At 38.2% G+C, this 20,199-nt stretch overlaps 2 protein-coding genes across 6 annotated transcripts in view; one reads left to right on the top strand and one right to left on the bottom strand.

Moving 5' to 3' along the window:
• Positions 1-55: 55 nt before the first annotated feature.
• Positions 56-9,449, bottom strand: LOC127509093 (uncharacterized). Of its 3 annotated transcripts, none has more exons than XM_051887568.1 (2): positions 9,292-9,449; positions 56-2,531 (listed from the first exon to the last, which is right to left on the bottom strand). In XM_051887568.1, the coding sequence occupies exon 2, from the start codon at positions 2,510-2,512 to the stop codon at positions 1,100-1,102; it is 1,413 nt and encodes a 470-aa protein (XP_051743528.1). In that variant the 5' UTR covers positions 2,513-2,531; positions 9,292-9,449; the 3' UTR covers positions 56-1,099. The 3 variants fall into 3 exon arrangements, with proteins under 3 accessions (XP_051743528.1, XP_051743529.1, XP_051743530.1); XM_051887569.1 differs by lacking the exon at positions 9,292-9,449 and adding an exon at positions 5,303-5,418; XM_051887570.1 differs by lacking the exon at positions 9,292-9,449 and adding an exon at positions 5,221-5,363.
• slc1a9 (solute carrier family 1 member 9) overlaps positions 9,092-20,199 on the top strand; it is a 35,281-nt gene continuing 24,173 nt past the window's right edge. The window contains exon 1 of one of the 3 annotated variants that reach the window (XM_051887564.1): positions 9,092-9,298. The gene's annotated coding sequence lies outside the window, so the exon portion shown is untranslated. Of the gene's footprint in view, positions 9,299-9,717; positions 9,865-19,821; positions 19,927-20,199 lie in introns of those variants that run through there. The other 2 variants (XM_051887563.1, XM_051887565.1) reach the window with 2 other exon arrangements.

Below are 20,199 nucleotides of genomic sequence, written 5' to 3'. Positions count from 1 at the left end.
ATAATCAGATATAGTATAAAATGTGCGTATTTGGCGTGCTGTCCGAGGAGCACCCCCCCCCCCCCCCCCCCCCCCCCCCCATCCCAGGCTGGGATAGGTATAATCGCAAGCGAGGAGTTGGAGGAAGGATGCTGAAAAAACTGTCATGGAATAGAGGTAAGTCAGCTCTATATATAAGCCTCCTGTTGCACTGATTGGGTACATTATCTGAACGTGCTCCTCCCAAACTTTGTTAATAAAACAACATATGACAGTTAATGTCAAATTTCATGTTTCAGTTCGTGTTGATTTGAAATATGCAATTTAATTGTGAGTTTGGTTTTTGAGATTTTTGGTATTTCCCCCATATAAGTAGATTTGGTCTTGCATGACCAAAATAGCTGCCTAGAGGTGTTGCAAATATGGATGATAAGTGAACTGAGTTTCCTTAAAAGGGATTTTGATTTAGTCCTCAAGTTGTATTGACAACTTTTATAGTGCTGTCTTGGAGCTTGACAGCCAGGTTTTGTTGATGAAATATGCTAAATGTAAAGTGACCCCAAAAACTATTTGGACACTTAAGCCTCAATTAAAATGTATAAATGAAAAAGCACAAGCAAACTTTTGTTATGTCTTTAAATATGAATCAATACATATATTGTTCAAAATGAAGACAAAAGTCTTGAACACTTTAACGTGGTCAAACTTTGTTCAAGCGTTGATATAATGACTGTGTGAATTTGATGGGAATTGACTTCCACCTCAAGAGCAGTTGGTTAAAAACTGGAAAAAGTGCCTCAGAAAAGTGAAGTTAGTTCTGAGAAAAGCTCTACCATCATTTGTTTGCAAATGCCACTTAAAGTGTCCAAAAACTTTTTGGTGCCACTTGTATCATTTTATGTTCCATGAACAAAAATACATCATATGGTTTTTGAGCAACATGAGGGCAAATATGTTTTCATTTTCATAACTATCCCTCAGCGAGACAGTGGGGTACAGTAATAAGGTTTTGTCGAGTGAGATGCAGAAACATCTGGAAAAGAAATATCCCCACACAGTGGACCAGAACAGTCCCTTTCATTAACATGATCTTTCAACTCTGTGTCAGTCCTTTGTTGAACTATCTGTACCTTCTGCCCTCTCGCTCTCTTGCCCTGTCGAACTTCCTCTCAGTGTTGTACGTTCCTCTAGTGAGCAGAACACAAACGCAAGAGGAGTCAATACGGATCCACCTCCAGCCTATCCTCATGTTGTCGTCAGAGGTGAGCGCGCGTACGTATGACTGTTTGGTTTCGCACCTGCTCATCCAATGTTTCTTATCCACCCCCAAGCAGCCCGCCCCCTCCACCCCCTGCCCTTCACTGTTCCCTTGCCGAAGTGGTTTACGGCACTTCGTTTCGAAGAAGTACTGCTTCAGCGGCCCAGTCTGGGTCTGGATCTCTTGCAGAATAGTGACGGTTTTGCTCCGGTGGTCCACCGCGGTCTTCTTGTCGGTCACCCACCCGCTTTCAGCCTCACATACAGAGCGCTCACGACCTTGCGTGGTGTGGCCGACCTGACGCTTGCGGCGAACGCTTGGAAAGTGGCCGTCAGAATCAGAGAGACCCAATAGTAAGTTCCTGTATGTCTCTTTGTCGCCTCCGTGACCGGGTGTGGTAACATCCACCGTGTGGCTTTCCTCATCCTCAAAATCATCAGCCAGCAAACCCAACTCCAGCATTAGGAGCAGAGGTGGGTGTTTGGGTGGGGAAAGAGCTGGGGAGAAGAGTACCCGGGGATGAGCGTCCAGCAAAAGCAGCTGATCTTCTTCTCGTAGGCGTACATTGTCGATCCCAAAGCCAGGTTCTGTTCCAAACCCTCCATTTGGCTCTGCCAACTCTTTTCCAATGGGGCTCCCATCCGTTTGAGCTTCATCCAGAGTTTCCTGCACTGGAGAGCTCTCTGGAGCAACTTTAGGACCTTCAAGAGGCCCATCTTTCAGTTTACTAATTGCGTTTCTGTCATCTTTAAGATGACCTGCCTCAGTACTGCTTTCTTCATGAAACTGGCTACGTTCAAGCTGATAGTCCTTGAGAATGTTGTTGCTTGAGGAACTGGCCTTTTTGGCCAGACTTTTTTGTGATTTGTATTCCCTATGATCGCGCGACCTGAAGGCATCTGCTCCGCTAGTCCTACCTCCACCTGTGTAGTCCTGTTTTGTGTTATTGAAAAAAATGTGTTCTTTTAAAAGATTCTCTGAGTTTGCTCTACCCTTGGATTTATTGTCCTCGTCTTGTGTAAATGCGCTCTGCTTGTCGACTGTTCTGTGAGGAGCTCCGTCATGTGTGCTGTAGTTGTTGTGAGAAACAGCATCATGGGAGTCATTGTCTACTGATGAGTTGGTTGGCATGCTGATCTCAGCTGTCGGGATGCTGCTGGTGTTGCTGTCGTTTCTGCCAGGCTCTTTCGTCGCGGCAACAAGCCTGGGAACAGGACTTTGAGGGAAAGGCAGGGCCGAGGCGATCACCATGGCAACCAGGGGAAGCCAGTGCATCACTCCCAAGACGTGTCAACTACGAATTGATAAAAAGAGAGCAAGAATTAGAAAGCACATAAAGAGGAAAAACAGTGGAGTAAAAATAAAACAGACAGATGACTGTAACTGTATTGTTACATCCGAGTATGACTGGAGACTTAGTTCTATCCATCGGTTGTTGATTGGATGGAGGCAGATCTTTAAGGGTTAGTTCACCCAAAAATGAAATTTCTGTCAGTAATTACTCACCCTCATGTCCTTCCACACCTGTAAGACCTTCATCTTCGGAACACAAATTAAGATATTTTTGATGATATCCGAGAGCTTTCTGACCTCCGATAGGCTGCAACATAATTACCACTTTCAAGGTCCAGAAAAGTAGTAAAGACATCGGTAAACGAGTCCACGTGACTACAGTGGTTCAACCTTAATGTTATGAAGCGACGGGAATACTTTTTGTGCGCAAAAACAAAACAAAAATGTCAACTTCATTCAACAATTTCTTCTCTTCTCTGTCAGTCCCCTACGCTGTTTACGTTGTATAGACAATGCGGGCTTCCAGGTTCTTCATTATTGGCCGACGCTGTTCACCTGAGCAGCACAACGCTTGTGTGTGATTCTGACGCAGGAGACGGCCAATAACGAGTCGGCTTTCTGATGTAGAACCTGGAAGCGCTGCACTGTGTTTACAACGTAAACAGTGTAGGAGACTTAACAATGTCTTTACTACTTTTCTGGACCTTGAATGTGGTAATTATGTTGGTTTCTCTTCAGAATCAGAAGCATCTTGGATCTCATCAAAAATATCTTAATTTGTGTTCCGAAGATGAACGAAGGTCTTATGGGTTTGGGAACGACATGAGGGTGAGTAATTAATGACAGAAATTTCATTTTTGGGTGAACTAACCCTTTAATGCGAGCTTGCAGTTGATTGTAAGAAAGGGGCGGGGTTTATGCAGATTAAATGATTGGAGAAGTTCAGCATACATCACCAGAGAAAAGTTTGTTATTTTCCAATTATGACATTTTGATTAAAAATTACAAGATGAAAAAAAAGGAAACGTGCAAAGATGAATCATTCACAATAAGATCTAACATGCATTTAGAAAATATGGTAAATTTCCATTTCATGCTGACTTTAAAATATAGAAATAAGTCACCATTATAACATAAAGTCAAACTGTGAGATATAAAGTCACAACTGGTGGATAACATTTGCAAATACTGTTTATATACATATATATATATATATATATATATATATATAAACAATATTTTTTTTTTTTTTTTACTTGAAGGTGGAAATGGTCTTCCAACAGATTGGCTCTATGCCAGCTCATAACAAATAAAAAAGGTACAATAAGCCTAAAACTGTAAAATTATAGCTTTACTGCTTTGGCATAAGCCAGTGGAAAAAAATACAAAACTGCCTGCTCTTTTCGTGTATAGGGAGAATGGAGCCGCAAACATGCTTTACCATCGCCTGCTCCAGTTGGTCGGCACAGACATGAAGTCACCAGCTAGTCAACGTCTGGCAAAGCTCAGTTTGAAATAAAGCCACTAACAGCGTTGGTCTGGTTCTGGCCTTTTTTCACATGAGACCACAAACAACTCTGGAATGTGTGGAAAAGGTTGTAAATTTCACAACTTGTGAGCATGACTGAAGGAAACGAAAAGATGCCACTTTACTGCATGAGATAACACTTTTTCCGGCTTCAAAAAAATGCTTTGATTTTATCGTCTTTTATGATCTTTTTTTGTACGTTTTTGTGTGTATGGATTTTCCTTTATCTTTTTTCCATACATTTTACCTGATGGTCCCATATTCACACTTCTGTAACACAACTCTCAGCAACAGCGGGAATACCACAGAGATTTGGGTTATTTATTGACATGAACGCCAAAGTTCAGCAGTCTTCTACCTAAGACAAGCTCCTGGGTGGTTACTGGCCCTGTGGTAGTGATTTATGTGTTTATTTAGTGGGGGTTAGAGTAAAACTACACTGATGAATGATAAACTCTCTTCCTTTTACTTTCAGCACTCAATAGGCAAACACCCATACTGTCAACCACCAGGTGGAAGCAAAACCACTACATCCAAAACGATCAAATGTGTCTCATCACTTTTTTTGTCACATTGTACAATCAAAATACATAGAATACTCTTTAAATGTTTGAGGTCTGTAAGATTTCTTCATTTTAACAGTCTCTTAAGTGATCTAAGTGATCAAAAATAACAATAATATTGTGAAATATTATTACAATTTAAAATGTTTTCTATTGTAAAATATTTTAATTATTCATGTGTTGCAAAGCTGAATTTTAGCATCATTACTCCAGTCTTCAGTGTCACATGATCCTTCAGTAATCAGTCTAATATGATGATTTGATACTCAAGACACATTTCTTATTATCAATGTTGAAAACAGTTGTGATTCTTAATATTTTGTGGAAGGTGTGACACATTACTTCAGGATTCTTTGATGAATAGAAATTATTTAAAAGCATTTATTCGAAACATTTACCTTATTGACCCCAAACTTTCTAACAGTACTGTATATGGAAACAAATTTACACCAAATGTATACAAAAATGTGTGCAAATTACATAAAGCTTGTACACATAATCTCAGCTGTGCTGCTCTTAACAGCAGCAAAAACTCAAAAATGTCTTCTAAAGATTTATTCAAAAGTGCTTTTCAGCAAGAAAAATGTGACCACACAGACCTAGAGTGTGTCGTCTTGTTGATGATACAGTGAGGGATGCAGTCAAACTGTCCAATGTTAAGGCCAGATGTAAAACACTCACCAATCCTGCTGTTGTTGTGCTGAGAGATGAGTGAGGGAGAGGCATATAGAGAGAAAGAGAGTTCAAGAAAAGAAGAATGCTCTGAATGTCAGTGATGTGGCTTCAACAGAGAAAACTCCTCCTGGGTTTCCCCAGGCGGGACACACTAGAATGAAGGAGGGGGCCGGGGGCGCATGAGTAAGACCAGTTACACAGAGTCAAGTGACTATTCGTTTGAGGAGAGATAACCATTAGGCTCATTGGAGAGGGTGGGTGGACAGGAAGGTTGTGAGCGAAGTGTAAAATCACCACTTACGACTTAATAACAGCACCCCACCCCGGACACTGTTTTTTCTAATAACACTCAAGCCAAATGAACACACTCGCACTCAACGCACAACTGAGCCTGAGGACACACATGCAGGGAAAGAATGCCACCAGATCCATACATATGCACGCTGGGACATGGAGCGTTACATGTACTGTATAAGTGCTTCCTGTTTACGTTGAACATAAGTCAGGTGTGCTATGTACAAATGAGGCACTGTCATATTTTAAATGCAAATGTACTTGCTTAAAGCAGAGAGATTGATGGTCTTGTTCTCTCAAAACCTCAAATGATGACAGAAACATATTTTATGCACCTGACATGCCATGATACTTGATACTTTCTCAGCATTTTTTTCATTTTTGAGAGTGTCAATAAAATCCCAGCATGTTGTTGACAGCTGAACTGAAATCACATATATGAGTGCGTTGAAGAAAGAATCTATATTTAGATTTTTTTTTTTTTTTTTACAATATTTAGACTATGTTCAGATAATATGAACATAAAATGAGAGAGTCCAATAAAGAAAAAAAAAACTCATTTAAAACACAAGTAAAGTTCTTAGAAATATTCACGTTGGTTTCACATGGTTTTGAAAACTTTCATGCCATTTTCAAGAAAAGTTTAAATTTCCTTCATTGTATTAACTCAAATTTTTAATTTCAATGAATTAAAAATTTTAGGGCAACCAGGTAACTTACTTTTTTAAGTTAAACCAACAATATTTTTTTTTACAGTGTAGTAGATGCACATTCAAGTCATTGTATGAAAAGAGTGTAAACAAAAAAAAAAGAGTGTCTTGACACTGGACCAAAAAATTACTTATTACAAAATTTACGAGTGAAAATAAAATAATTTTTGTGGTTGAAGAAAGTGTGTGTGTGTGTCTGTGCTCCAAAGCAAAAAGGGTGTAGTGCATGTGTACGTGTGTGACTTGAGAGGAAGACTTGCCAGTTAATGCACATGTTTGCTTTGGAACGGGAACACAAGCAGTAGGCAGGCACACACACGTGCAGGAGGCATATCTGTAGACGCTGGCCAACATGCCGAACTACTTCATCAGCGCGCTCCATTTGCAGCAATGACATGCTTCACGAACTTTGCCGTCCAGAGTGGCCCTGCACTTTCTCTCCTCATCTTACGAGCAGCTCAAAAATGAGCCTCCAGCCTTACATAAAAAACATCAAGCTACTGAACATAATGAACCCACATGCTTAACCCGATCTTATACACTCTACCTCACAAGAACCTGTGCACACACATCCACACATATCTTTGATCTGAACACACTACTCCCACCCCCATGACAAGCATAATCTGCGATCTTCTAGACAAAAGCCACCTTAGACAAATACTTTAGGCTCTCCCACCTCGTTCTATTCTCAGCTTCACGCCACTGAAAACTTAAAGCCCAATTTATAAATAACCTCTTTCTAAGATTTTTAACTGGAAATCAGCCACTACCACTTCACGGTGTCACAATATCAAGCCTGTCAAATCAATTACTGCAGATGTATGGCCTTTATTATTTATCCTCTCCAATCCGAACAAAAGCATGACTCATGATAGACATTCTACAAGCCCCCTGTTCAGACTTGACATGTCTGACGATTTTGGAATTTTCCCATCGTCCCACTCACCCTATACACTCGGCCATAAGCATCCAACGCAGCGAACTGTCTAAACAAGAGAGGGCGAATTCGAAAGAAAGAAAATGATAAAGGACACAGGTTTAAAATCATGCTAAAGGGGTCATAACATGACAAAAACTTTATATTTAATATAACTTTTTTAAATAAACGAGTTTATATGAAAAAAATCAGATGTTAGAAAAGAGTGCATATGTATAGTTGCATCTCTGAAATTTGTGTGGAACATTTCAACATTTTATGAAGATGCATGCAGACTTTGCAATAAGGCTTTCATTGAAGGATGGGGCAGTTCCAGCTATATAATATATATTGATATGGAAAGTTTACACACAGTTGAAAAACAGTGGAAGACCAGTGGCCATCTAAAACTAAATTATGAATTATAAATGATCTTTTTGAGAAAAATCAAAAATGATTTCACCCATTTAATATTAGTAAAAAAAAAAAAAAGAGATAGAGAGAGAAAACGGCATCTTCCCTAAAAGGATGCTGGATAAATTTCCTCTAAGAAAAAACAAAACAAAAACATTTTCTTGGCAGACAGGGGTAATTGCTCCAAGACAAACATTACCAGCCCTCCTCTTTCTCATAAAATCATTGGTCTTTAAATAATTTATTAAAAAAAAAAAAAAAAAAACATCTGCATACTGTACAGATGTTTCTGATCACAGGCACTGTGCTGCTGTTGAGAAATCAGTAGCTTAAACACATCTACCACACACTGCGAGACACATTCCATTACTCTCACACTTTCTGATGTTCTCCATCCGCATTTTTCGTCTTTCTGTCTGAGAAAGAATTTTGGTCTGCTTCAGATCCCTTCTAGGAAACATTATTCTCACTTGTTTTGTCTCAATAGCCTTTCCTCCCACGCATGATGTGTTACAGGGGTGAAAAAACAGTTTTGTAAACATTATGTTGTAAACAAAGGTTGTGAGCTTCTGTTTTTATAGGCTAGCTGGGCAGGTGACTGACAGGATGTACATGCATGTGTTTATTATTCTTTTAATGGCTGCCTGCACCCACCCAAAACACCTTTACTGTGTAAACACATTAATATGGACAAACTACAATAGTAGCCTATAAGTCTCTTTTCGCATTTGCTGACATGATAATTCCTAAAACATAATACGATGATACGATATGGGATATTTAATCTATTCTGAAGTACGAAACAACCATAGTGTATGCAAAAAAAAAAAAAAAAAAAAAAACACACCTGTGTATTTCAAACAGCATGTTGCATTGACTTCACAGACCTCCTCCTGAGGTCCGCAGGCAGACAGGTAAACAAAGATGAACATTAATTGCTGACCGCGGAGAGTAAACACCTGGTCAACCTGAACTGACAGTGAACAGTACAGTTTTACTGCAAGCGAGTGACGGGACAGTACGATTAGTTCCAGTTTTGCCGATTCGCTAGCTGCAAGTATTATTTTTAAAACGACTATTTATTGTGATTTTATGTGTCCCAGTTTGTTGCAGCCATGACTCAGCTCATTAAAACAAAGTTAGCCTACTTAAATATAATTGTAATGTTAGTCTAATCAATAAATACTGGAATTAATTTACATCCGATTTGGATTACATCCAATTTGGATGGAAAGGATGTTTTAATAAAAAAGCTAGCCTATTAAAACCAGCTATTTTTTCGCAATTATGTGTGTTGACGTTTTTGTTTTTTTACAGAAAAGATCGAAAGATACTCGGTTCACTGAGTGACTCGATTTACTCGTACTAAATTCAGTCCGCTTTGTGAACAAATCATTTTGCGAACCGGTCCATTAGATTTATTATAAAGATTCGACTCAAAGGAACGATTCGTTTACGTTCGCTAATTTTGACGCTTGACAACCTGTCATCGAGTCCGATCAACACCTGCTTCGCGTTAAATTAGCTGTTACGAAAATGAACCCAAATAAACTCATTGTCATTACACCACTTTAGATTTTATCATGATCGTAAGCGTACGATAGTTGACTTGACACCTGTATCAAGCGACATTTTAATCAAAAACACGTAGCACCTACCGTTTAGGTGAGTTTCGAGCCACCACATTGATTCTACAGTCGTCAATCTCAAGCAAAAACGAAATTTCCAGAATAACTCTCGATTCACAGCAGGCAGACGTGTCCTATATCATCTCCAAAGTCCACTCTGAGAAGGTCCACGTTGAGTTGTATTTCCACAGTTATCGGTTTAAAACGCGCCTTTCAATCTCGCGTCAGTTTTCACGCGCGAGTTTCAGGAGGATTGTCATGCAAACGGTGAACAACCAGAGCAATAATGCAACTTAGACACCGCGTGTATGAGCGTGAGCTCTACTTTTCCAGCAGTCAGACACCAAATCGCCGACTTTGAGCTATAAATTAGAGACATTCAATCTAAAGCAAAAGTTAAGATAGTTCGTTAAATGGATGCAAAAATTCCCGCGGCGAGAAGTCTGAGAGCTGAAGTCGTGCGGTAAGGTATCTTCATGAAAGGCGGTGAGGGGACAACAGCCAGTGGGAGTGAAAGAGGGCTGGTTTAGAAGAAGAGGAATGGACAGAGTGAAAGAAGACATTATGGTGGAGGAAAAAAAGGACGAGGACCATCTGCTGGCGGTGGGTGTAGAGAGTTCTCATAGTGAAAAACACTAAAAAAGAGAGTGGAAAATGCAGTGGATGTACTGATTAATTGTCAGTTAATTTAGTTTAAGTCCAAGCTAATCACCACAAGCAAGTGCATCATACACCTTATGACCTTTTAGTTGGTAATAACTGCAACGAAAAGTAGAGGACAGCATTTTATTTCATGTCAGTTTATGGGTGTCTGAACGGGTTGGATTTTGGGACCAGCTCTTGAATTAGGGGGCAATTTGTTAAAGCAATTTCCTTTGGAGATTTTTTTTACAGCATCTACTGCCAACCAGCCCTTAGTTTTTATAGCAGGAGATGTATATTGCCTTCTCTCGTTCTCCATCTCTCGTTTTCCCCTTCTCTTTCCTCCTTTCACCTAGTAGAAATTTCCATCCCACCAAAACCCATTTCCCCAGAAAGTTTAAAAAGATGAAAGGATAAGGAAAAGAAAGGACACAAAAGAGAGAAGTGTTCTGTTACAACCCTGCCCCTGTGAGACTGTCCATGAAAGAGTTAGGGGATGAGAGAGATGGGGGAGAGAATAAGAGAAAGAGAGGGGTACAGAAAAGAGGTTTTCAAATGAGGAACGGGGAACCGGTGTGGAACTTCATATTTAACACACACAAACACGGGTGCGCACGCACACACACACACAAATACAAAGCTCAGTGAGGTCTAAAATGCGGTCCGGCCCCCCTCATATCTTTGCTTCTGTCCTGTCCTGACGCTGTTCCTGCCTCTTGGCTTTTAGTGTCATTCACTCCCAGTCCTTACCTCCTTAACACTATTCTGTGTCTCTGGTTTTGTCTGAACTTGTTTCGTATGCACTTAGATATTTCTTCCCCAGGGCGTATTGGTGAGATTGAAGGAGTGAGTATGAGAGAGCCGCAAGAACAGAGAATGATTGAGAGAGAGGAGTCACTGAGGTATTGAGCGAGATGACAGGCGAACAAAGGTAGAAAGGAAACGAAGGGACAAACTTAAACGCAGGTACAATAGTTCTTTCACACACTTGCACTCAAATGGCTAAACACTCATGCACAGAAATCTCCAGCACCTTGTAGTTGAAGGATAAAAACATATTCCTGCATCTTAATTTGGCAAAAGGCCATATTAGTGTAGAGTGAACCAGCATTACTTGTTTTCGTGAAAGACCTTTTACTACTCTACACCCCAAACACCAGGGCAACTCATCACACAAGGACCACACCACACGTCACTGACACTGAGTCATAGACAAGAGCCGCTGACGAAATTGCACATCTTTCAGATGCCAAAACCTACCACAGATAAGAGACTATCCTTCGCACGATACTGTAAATAACCTTGAGCTTTGGAAAAGGCGTTCAATAAATAGATGCTGCTTATTATAATTATATTAGTGTTATTTTAGTATCATTGAGATACTATTACAGTTTTTAGGATAATTTATATCATTTTATTATTTTGAATTATTTTCTATTTTCTGTTTTAATTTTAGTTACATTTTTAGTAATTTTGTTTATTAGTTTTAAGTATGTCTACATAAAATACAATTAAAACAATAATGTTATATATATATATATATATAATATAATATAATATAATATATAATATTATATAATATAATTATATATTAAGGATGTTGTGGTGGACCGCTGTCCATCCTTATGTCATCTTAGGCCATGCATTCCCTTAAATTATCTTAGGCCATGCATTCCCTTAAAAGGAAAGTTAAAAATTCTGCCAGCATTTATATATATTTTATATATATATGGGTCAATGATGTGAGGGGTCATTTTTTTGTTCAAAGGCCTTAATAATAATAAAGACATGACATCCAAAGTATGTAAGGTAGTACAACTAGATCTCTTTTATTGAATCCAAAAGGTTTTAATTATATTTTGCTACATATAAAGGTATTTTGATTTTGAAGTGTCAAAAGGTCACTTGGTTTAACCATCCAAAGGCCAATACAGCCATTTCATTTATGATTAAAACATCTTAAAATGTAATAATGTATATATTTTTTTATTCTGGCATGATTTTATAACATCATATATTAACATAGTGCAACATGGTATTAAAATTATGTGTAGAAGTCGTTGCTTTGTTATGAGAAAGAATGTCATTTGGAGTAACCGATATAAAGGGAACATTTTGGATCAAGTCATGCGGTCAGTATCATGTGACAGGATGTGACATCATTCAGACACCTGCAAAGGACCACATGGTCATGAAGCAAAGTAACTAACTTTCTTTTAACTATTTGAAAAATTTCACTTGCTTATTCGCATGTCCCGAAACATCAGGTCGTTCGGTACAACCGCCATAAAACATGGAAAATGTTGTAATATTTTAAAAACTTGTACTAAATATAAAATGTTTAATTGTCCTTTTGTTTGCTAGCTAGCAAGCTAACTAGCTAGCTAGCTAGATATCAGCCTGTTAGCATTGTTTGAAAACATCGTCATTCGGTATAACCAAAGGTGTCATTTGGTAAAACCGAAATTTTAGTTAAACCGAATGACTTTTTTGGTGACACATTTTGTCCATCTTTTAAAAATGACAAAAGCAGTGTTAATTGATTATAAAAACCACATAATCTCATTGTTAACACTTAGTAAAACTTCAAAATTAATTATACCTATGTATATATTGTTTTTTTTTACTCTTTATTCGTCAATGACCCATATACATCAAATGTCATTATTAAAACAATATTGAAATAATAAATATCTAAAACATCTAAAATGTTAAGAAATATAATGATCAAATGTAATAAATATTAATATTATTTAATATTTAATTACTAATAGTAATACATTCTTCTTTAAAACTCTGAAAAAGCTTTTAAGTAATTATTATACTTGTGGAACATTTTATTTTCTTTGTGTTTCCTGCTCATAGTGTGTCTACACATCAGTTTTATTTCCATGGCAATGGATATCCCACCTCAAACCTCAAATATCAAAGCAATTACAATCTGTTACATAGCCATTATAGCAATTATTGAAAATAGCGGAGCTGTCAAGGAGACCAGTATGCTGTCCACAGACGCTCTCCTGAGCCTGAGGTTAGACTTATGGCCTCCAAAAGAGGTGTCATTCATTCATTAAATCCATTTTTCCTTTCTATATCCCCCCACATCAAAACCTCACCACTCCACCTTACATTACCTCCATTTTCCTCACCCACAGCACCACTATTACCTCTCTCCCGGTGTTCTCTCTCTCTCTCACGCTGTGGGCCACAGCATGTGTTTCCAATTTCATCTGTAATGCACAGCTCGCCGCAATCTGACCTAATTAGCCCCCATCTCATGGATCCGCCCTCAATAGCACCCACCGTGGCAGACAGGCTAGAGGTCAGAAGTCAAGGGTCATCTGTGGGAGTGCAGGTCGGATGGGGGGACAGCGCCTTTGATTGATGTGTCAGGTCCCGCAGCATTATGGGCGTGTTCGTCAGTGACCAGCTTAAAAGTGTGACTGCTGTAGTTTCTTCAGTATTTGGGATCAGAGAGGGTTACTGAGGCCTGAAATTGGATTTCGTAGTAAGACAAAAGGGTCAAAGAGGGGAGGTCAGGAACACAGGAGCACACACAAACACAGTTCTTAACAAAACACACAGGCTAAAGTACATAATCCACTATCTTGCACACCTTGAGATGCTAGTATCCGATCAGAGGAATGCCTTGCTACTGGGAAAGAGATGGATTAGACCAAGGGATTTAAGAGGAGGGATTGATTTTAGGAATGCCTTAATTATGGGAACAGAGAGCCTAACTCTCTGTTTAAGCCCTAATGAGAAACAGCTTCATATGGAATGGAGGGAGGTAGAAGAAATGGTTGAACTTTAAAAGGAATGATAGTGCAAGAGGGAAAACTTGTCAGCCTTTATAAAGCACGTAAAAGTGTGGCTTCATGCTGTGTGTGTTTGCTGTAAACCGATATGATTACCCCTTTTTATAATCGCACACTCAGCCTCACTTTACAGTCCTCATAACACCAATAGAGGGAATGTCATTAACAGAAATAAATTCAACAAGCAACTTGCATGAAATATTCCACTGTGGATTTGTGTATGGAATTGGGGCTACCAGTCTTAATGGGTCTTGGTTGAGAATGTTGTGGTGGACCACAGTCGCCGCAGGCATCCGATGGGCTCTTATGTTGTCTTAAGGGCTTTAGGTTTTACTAGAGTTTATCTTCACTTCACAAGTAGTGTCCTTGAGAAGATAAGCATAGACTGTGATTGTCTTTGAGGCAGGCCGTGCGCACAAAGTTCACCGAAAAATGAAAATTCTGTCATCATTTAGTAATAGGGGGTTGGAGGGATGTGGTTTTTTTTTGTCTGTACAATGAAAGTCATGAGGGTCCAATATGGTTTGGACCCTAATGACCACCACTGTATGAACAAAAACTGTTAAAACATTCTTCAAAGTAAAACTGAATCAATGTAAGTGTGCAATAATTTGTAACAGTTTAAAGGGCCATAGAAACATGAAACCACACTGCAATATTTTTCTGTGTTCTAGCTATTCTTGAAGTTAATTTAGAATTAATTAAAAGTACATGAACAGAACATAACTTCTAAGATGTTCCTGCTACATTTATTAAAAAATCCAATAAGAAGCGATTTGTGAGTTTTGCAACACTTCTAGGGGTTTGCATTTCTTTCTTTATTACAGAATATTTTCATAAAAGACTTGAAGTCTGCCTTACAAAACATTTCGCTGAACCGTTGAATGCACTTTCAAAATTCATACAAACACCATCTGTTGTTGGTCAAATCATTTTGGTCATTTTAAAGGTCTTTCAAGTCGTTGAGAATCTAACCAAGAACCGTATCTGAAATTAGGAGCTGTTTAAGGAGTTAAGTCTTGTCTAGTTGAAGTTGAGCTTTATTGTTGTACAGGTAGACCTTTTTTTTTTTTTAAATTTACTTGTTAAACTATATCAAAGTAACTTTAAAGGGTTAGTTCACCCAAAAATGAAAATTCTGTCATTAATTACTCACCCGGATGTCGTTCCAGCAGGACAATTAACACTTTCAATGCCCAGAAAGGTACTAAAGACATATTTAAAACTGTTCATGTGACTACAGTGATTCAACCTTAATGTTATGAAGCGAAGAGAATACTGTTTGTGCACCAAAAAAAACAAAATAACGACTTTATTCAACAATGGACGATTTCAAAACACTGCTTCATGAAGCTTCGAAGCTTTACAAATCTTTTGTTTTGAATCAGTGGTTCGGAGCACGTATCAAACTGCCAAAGTCACGTGATTTCAGTAAACAAGGCTTCATTGCATCATATGTGTTTCAAAATTTCAATGGTTCACCACTGGGGGACGTGACTTTGGCAGTTTTATACGTGCTCTGAACCACTGATTCGAAACAAAAGATTTGTAAAGCTTCGAAGCTTCATGAAGCAGTGTTTTGAAACCGCCCATCACTAGATATTGTTGAATAAAGTCGTTATTTTGCTTTAAGCTAACTTTCCAACCTCTTCTATTTAATTATGTTTCAGTAACATACAGTATGTTCAAATTAGAAATAAAATCTGGTTGAAGTCCCAAGAAAACATGAATTTATAAAGTGCGTATACCTTGAATGCAATGTAAGTTGCTTTGGATAAATCTCTACCATATTTATAAATGCGCATTCGGTGTACGTCCAAAAAGCGTTAAAGGGGGGGTATCACACACAGTTTCTGCCAATCTCATGTTAAACTTAAGTACCTATAGAGTAGTTTAGCATCCTTCATATCGCCGAAAAAGTCTTTAGTTTTATCATATTTATAAAAGATACATACACTGTACAGAGTCTTTCCGAAAACAGCCGAGCGCCTGGAGGCGTGTCGTGTGAGCGGAGATAGAGTGACGAGCTGTCACGAGCACGCGCAGCTTTTGTGAAGAGATCGTCTGCAAGCTATCAATTGTCAGCTAAATATAAACACACACAATACACCATTGCATTATCCATGGATAAATTTTGAATCACTATGAATATAAACCATTCTGATGTCACACAGGCACATACTTGAAAAAAAGACCCCTAAGTTTGTGAGGATTTGGAAGAGTATTTTTGGCACAGAAATACTCCGTCGTACGTCCAACTTGTGTTTTGAAACTTTGGCCATGTTTAGGATGAGAATGCAACTCTTTAACAGTGTAAATAAGTCAGAATGCATGAAATAGCATTATACTCCCCCTTTAACTTCTGCAATGTAGTACACAATGCCATGATGTTCTACACAATGACATGACGTACTACACGTTATAGCGTAGTACGACATGGCGTAGTGAAGAACGTCATGGCATTGTGTACTACATTGCGGAAGTTAACGTTTTTTGGATGTACGCATGTCAAATGTGTATGGCTGTCGCACCGGAAGCTCTTTACTTTATAAAGTTTTAAATAAGGATATTTGTTATACAAAAATGCATCGATTCGCTTCAGAAGGCGAATTATTAACCCCCTGGAGTCGTATGGATTCATTTTTTTTATGGATGGATGCATTTTTTTTTCTCTTCAAAATCTGGGCAGCCATTCACAACCATTGTAAACCTTGGAGGACTAAGGATATTTTTAAATATATCTCCGATTGTGTTCGTCTGAGAGAAGATAGTCATATACACCTAGGATGGCTTGAGGGTGAGCAAATCATGGAATAATTTTCATTTTTGGTTGAACTATCCCTTTAAGTTCAAATCAAAAAAAGGAAACAAATTTAAGCATCCAGCTAATACAAAAAGGCAACTGTCTCTTTTAACTGTAGGGCATTTAGACAATTGACAGACACTTATCAAATACCAGATTACATTTGAGGCATGCAATTTATAATTTCATGCATTCCCTGGAAACTGAACCCGTGTTACTAGTACCATGCATTATGTTTAAGCTACAGAAATGTCAGAAAATAACTGAAGCTATGACTAGTCATATTGAGCATATTATTTCTCCCATTCATTTATATATACGAGTGGACAGTTTCTGACTATCAATGTGTGCAGTCATTGAGGTTTGCATAAAAGAAATGACATGTGTGCTATTTGATAATTACACAGATGATAGTTATTTAGCCAGAATAGCGTTGACATGTTTTACAAGACCAAACTAATTATGCATTGTCTGTTCCTTAAATTAAATTGGCCAAGTAGTGAGCCACATCTTGTTTTCCTAATAAAGTAATTGATGAAAAGCATGACAGTTTGTCGAAACGGAATGAAGAGGAACAGGGTTTTAATGTAAGTTCCCACAATTAAACTGCATCTGGAGATGGGGAGAAGAAAGTGAATTTAAATGTCAAACACCACAGATTAAGAATGGTTGTGTGGCGATTTATTTATTTATTTATTTTTTACCAAGCTTCATTTCAGCTGCACTCTTGTGGTCACAGAATCTGTTCCAAATTATTGTGTGTCAGCCTAATTATTGTGAAAAAATGGGACAAAAAGCTGTATCTAATTACAGTGTTCCATTTGCAAAAGTTGTTTGTTGGTTGGTTTAGATTTTGCATGAATTTAGCTGGATTAAATGGTGATAGTCTGTTTCTTTGAGGTTTCTTTGATGGATAACAATTGGCTCACATTTCGCAGGAAGTATAACACGTTTTATCTCATTGTACCTGTGCAGAGTCTTAATAGCATTCACAACATTGTTTTTCTCCTGTGCATTACAAACCATTCATTATAGCTCATGGGACTCCTTTAGAAGTTGTATCATATACTGCAACTTTTTATGTTACTTGACTACTTTTTCTCAGCAGAGGCAGAATGAACCATATTTGAGTGGGGAAACACAGTTGTTGCAGTTTCCTTTGTGCTGAATGCATCACAAAGGAAACTGATTCATTGTGATGAATGCCTGTTTATAAGTCATACGCGGTCACAAGTATGTGTTTTTAATTGTAACCTAACCATTTAGAGCAAAATAATCATGAAAAAAATAGACATTTCAGTGAAAAATATTAATATTGTGTGATTAGAAACGTGTGCCTTTAAACATTTAAATTCTGACTGATGCAGTAGACATGAGCCCTTCCTCCTCCCTGATGTATGCTGAAGGAGAAATGTAACACATTGTAAATTTTACTCACTATACAACACCCTGTTGGGTAGTGTTTCAGCGGCAGACTTTGTGTTTGAACCACTATGGCAATTAGCAAGAGATAGACTTACAGCCCATCCGTTGCACAAAAGACAGCGAAAGAGAGAGAGAGGGGATTGGACAGAGAGGCCGCCCCAGTTCTGTAGCTCTCCTCTGCCCCTCCATCTGTCAGTCCTGTGGGACAGGGTGTGCGATAGCAACTGGAATGTGTACGCAAACGTATGTTTGTGTTATATGTTTATGCATGTGTGGACAGAGATTCTCCTCTCATTTCTGTTTGGTTCTGTTTTTGGTGGTCATTCCTTTACTGCTTTTCTGCACCTTCATGTCATTCCAAACTTGTATAACTTTTTCTGTGGGACACAAATGAAGACATGTTATTTTTTTGTTTGTTTAAATTTTATGCAGTGAAAGTCAGTGGGATCTAGTGTTGTTTTGGACCCCTTTTACTTTCATTGTATGGACAAAAAAACTGAAAATTAATTCTACGAAATATCTTGTATGTATTATTAAAGGAAAGTCATACAGGTTTGCAATAGCATAATGGTGAATAAATGATGACAATATTTTAATTTTAGGTGAAGTATTCCTTTAAAAGCCAGGTGTTTAAAAGAGGTGTATTACAGAGACAGAGAAACACTATCACCTTGGTATTATTACATTATCTTACTCTTTGGACACACAAAACCAGGTGACACCGTAATGGGTCATTTAACATCTTCAGTATTCCTTTTCCTCAGCATTGAGCTGGGACAGGGAAGATCTAATAATATGTGTCATGAAAACTACAAAAGTCATTGGGTTCTCTGTTAAAAAAAAAAAAAAATCATAGTGAGTAATTGATGTCTTTTAGTCAATATGCTACTGGATTCAATTCAGATAATGTCAAATGGGAAAAACCTGCAGCAATGTTTGTTTTGATACAGTTTGGCACACAGAGTACCCATGTGTTCTATTCTTTCCACATGAAATAATTTGAGGTGAGTGGCTGGAGCCTAAAAGAGTTGGTTTGCTTGAGGGCAGAGTAAGTAATCAGTCAGTAATGATTTATCAGAGTACTTTCAAGTATCAGTAGTGAACCTGGACGTGTTTAAACCATTACATCCAGGAAATCTAATGAGTCTGTGTTTAGTTTTATCATGCCATTGTTGTGAATCTGAAAGATGCATCAATCACCACATATTTTTATGAGGTTCTCAGCAGACATAAAAGTAAAGATTTCGGGTGAGTGGAGATGACAGTTACTCAATCTTTCTCCTGTGACTAAGATATGAGGCATGTGATTCCTGATATGCAAATACCTGTACTAAGCCCCGCCTCCCTCTGCATCATATATATGGGGAAACAGAGCCACATCGCCATCCAGTGGGTAGAAGTGGGACAGACACATTGAGATGAAATCTCTCCTAGATCATTAGGATTCCAGTTCTCCCTCCCGCTTTCTTCATTTATATATGCCCATAAATGCTGAATATGCCCATAAAATCTATCTGTCTTTCTATCTGTCTGTCTGTCTATCTATCTATCTATCTATCTATCTATCTATCTATCTGTTTGTCTGTCTGTCTGTTTGCTGGCCCTGTGTAAATGAAATAAAATGATTATTTATTAGTTGGTGAAAGCAGAAACAGCTGACAAATTAACAGGATATAGAAGGATTAATAAAATATATTTGATTGGGAGAGTGTGAATATGTTAGAGATAAATTAGGAAAAGAGGAAGAAAGAGCGAGAGAGAGACTGAGCGAGCAAGCCATGCTCCGGCAATCAAACCGTTTTTATTAATCTGAGAATTTTCTCAGATGACGCAAAGACTGTGACTTTGCTTCATCTCTCTCTCTCACTCCATCTCTCTCTCACTCCATCTCTCTTTCTCACCCTTTGTCCATTCTTTCCACATGTCTCTTTCCTAATGCCTCAATCTTTTTGGATGGGAGACGGCACAACAGCACAGGTAAGACTATGAACAACTGCACATCACTGTTCTTGTTTCTGTTTAATCTTTTCCTTATCCCTCTCAATATGCCATAGAACTTAATGTGTTCACACTGCTTCATTTAGTTGTGCTTGTTATATTATGAAATGCTCAAACACTGTATAGTGGACATAAAGTCCTCTACATGAGTTCTTGCACATATATCATTGTTTGTCCATGATAGTTGGAGTGTGCATGGTCACTTATTTTGCCTTTAAATTCCTTTTAGTCAGTGTCCTTATTGTACATGTC

The sequence above is a fragment of the Ctenopharyngodon idella genome, chromosome 3 (assembly GCF_019924925.1).
Source record: "Ctenopharyngodon idella isolate HZGC_01 chromosome 3, HZGC01, whole genome shotgun sequence".
Taxonomy (NCBI): Eukaryota; Metazoa; Chordata; class Actinopteri; order Cypriniformes; family Xenocyprididae; genus Ctenopharyngodon; species Ctenopharyngodon idella.
The sequence above is the reverse complement of the archived record's forward strand: the minus strand, read 5'-3'. Positions and strand labels throughout refer to the sequence as shown.

Bases quoted from the DNA above. Each gene is read 5' to 3' on its own strand.
- LOC127509093 (XM_051887568.1), bottom strand. From the start codon at position 2,512: ATGCACTGGCTTCCCCTGGTTGCCATGGTGATCGCCTCGGCCCTGCCT.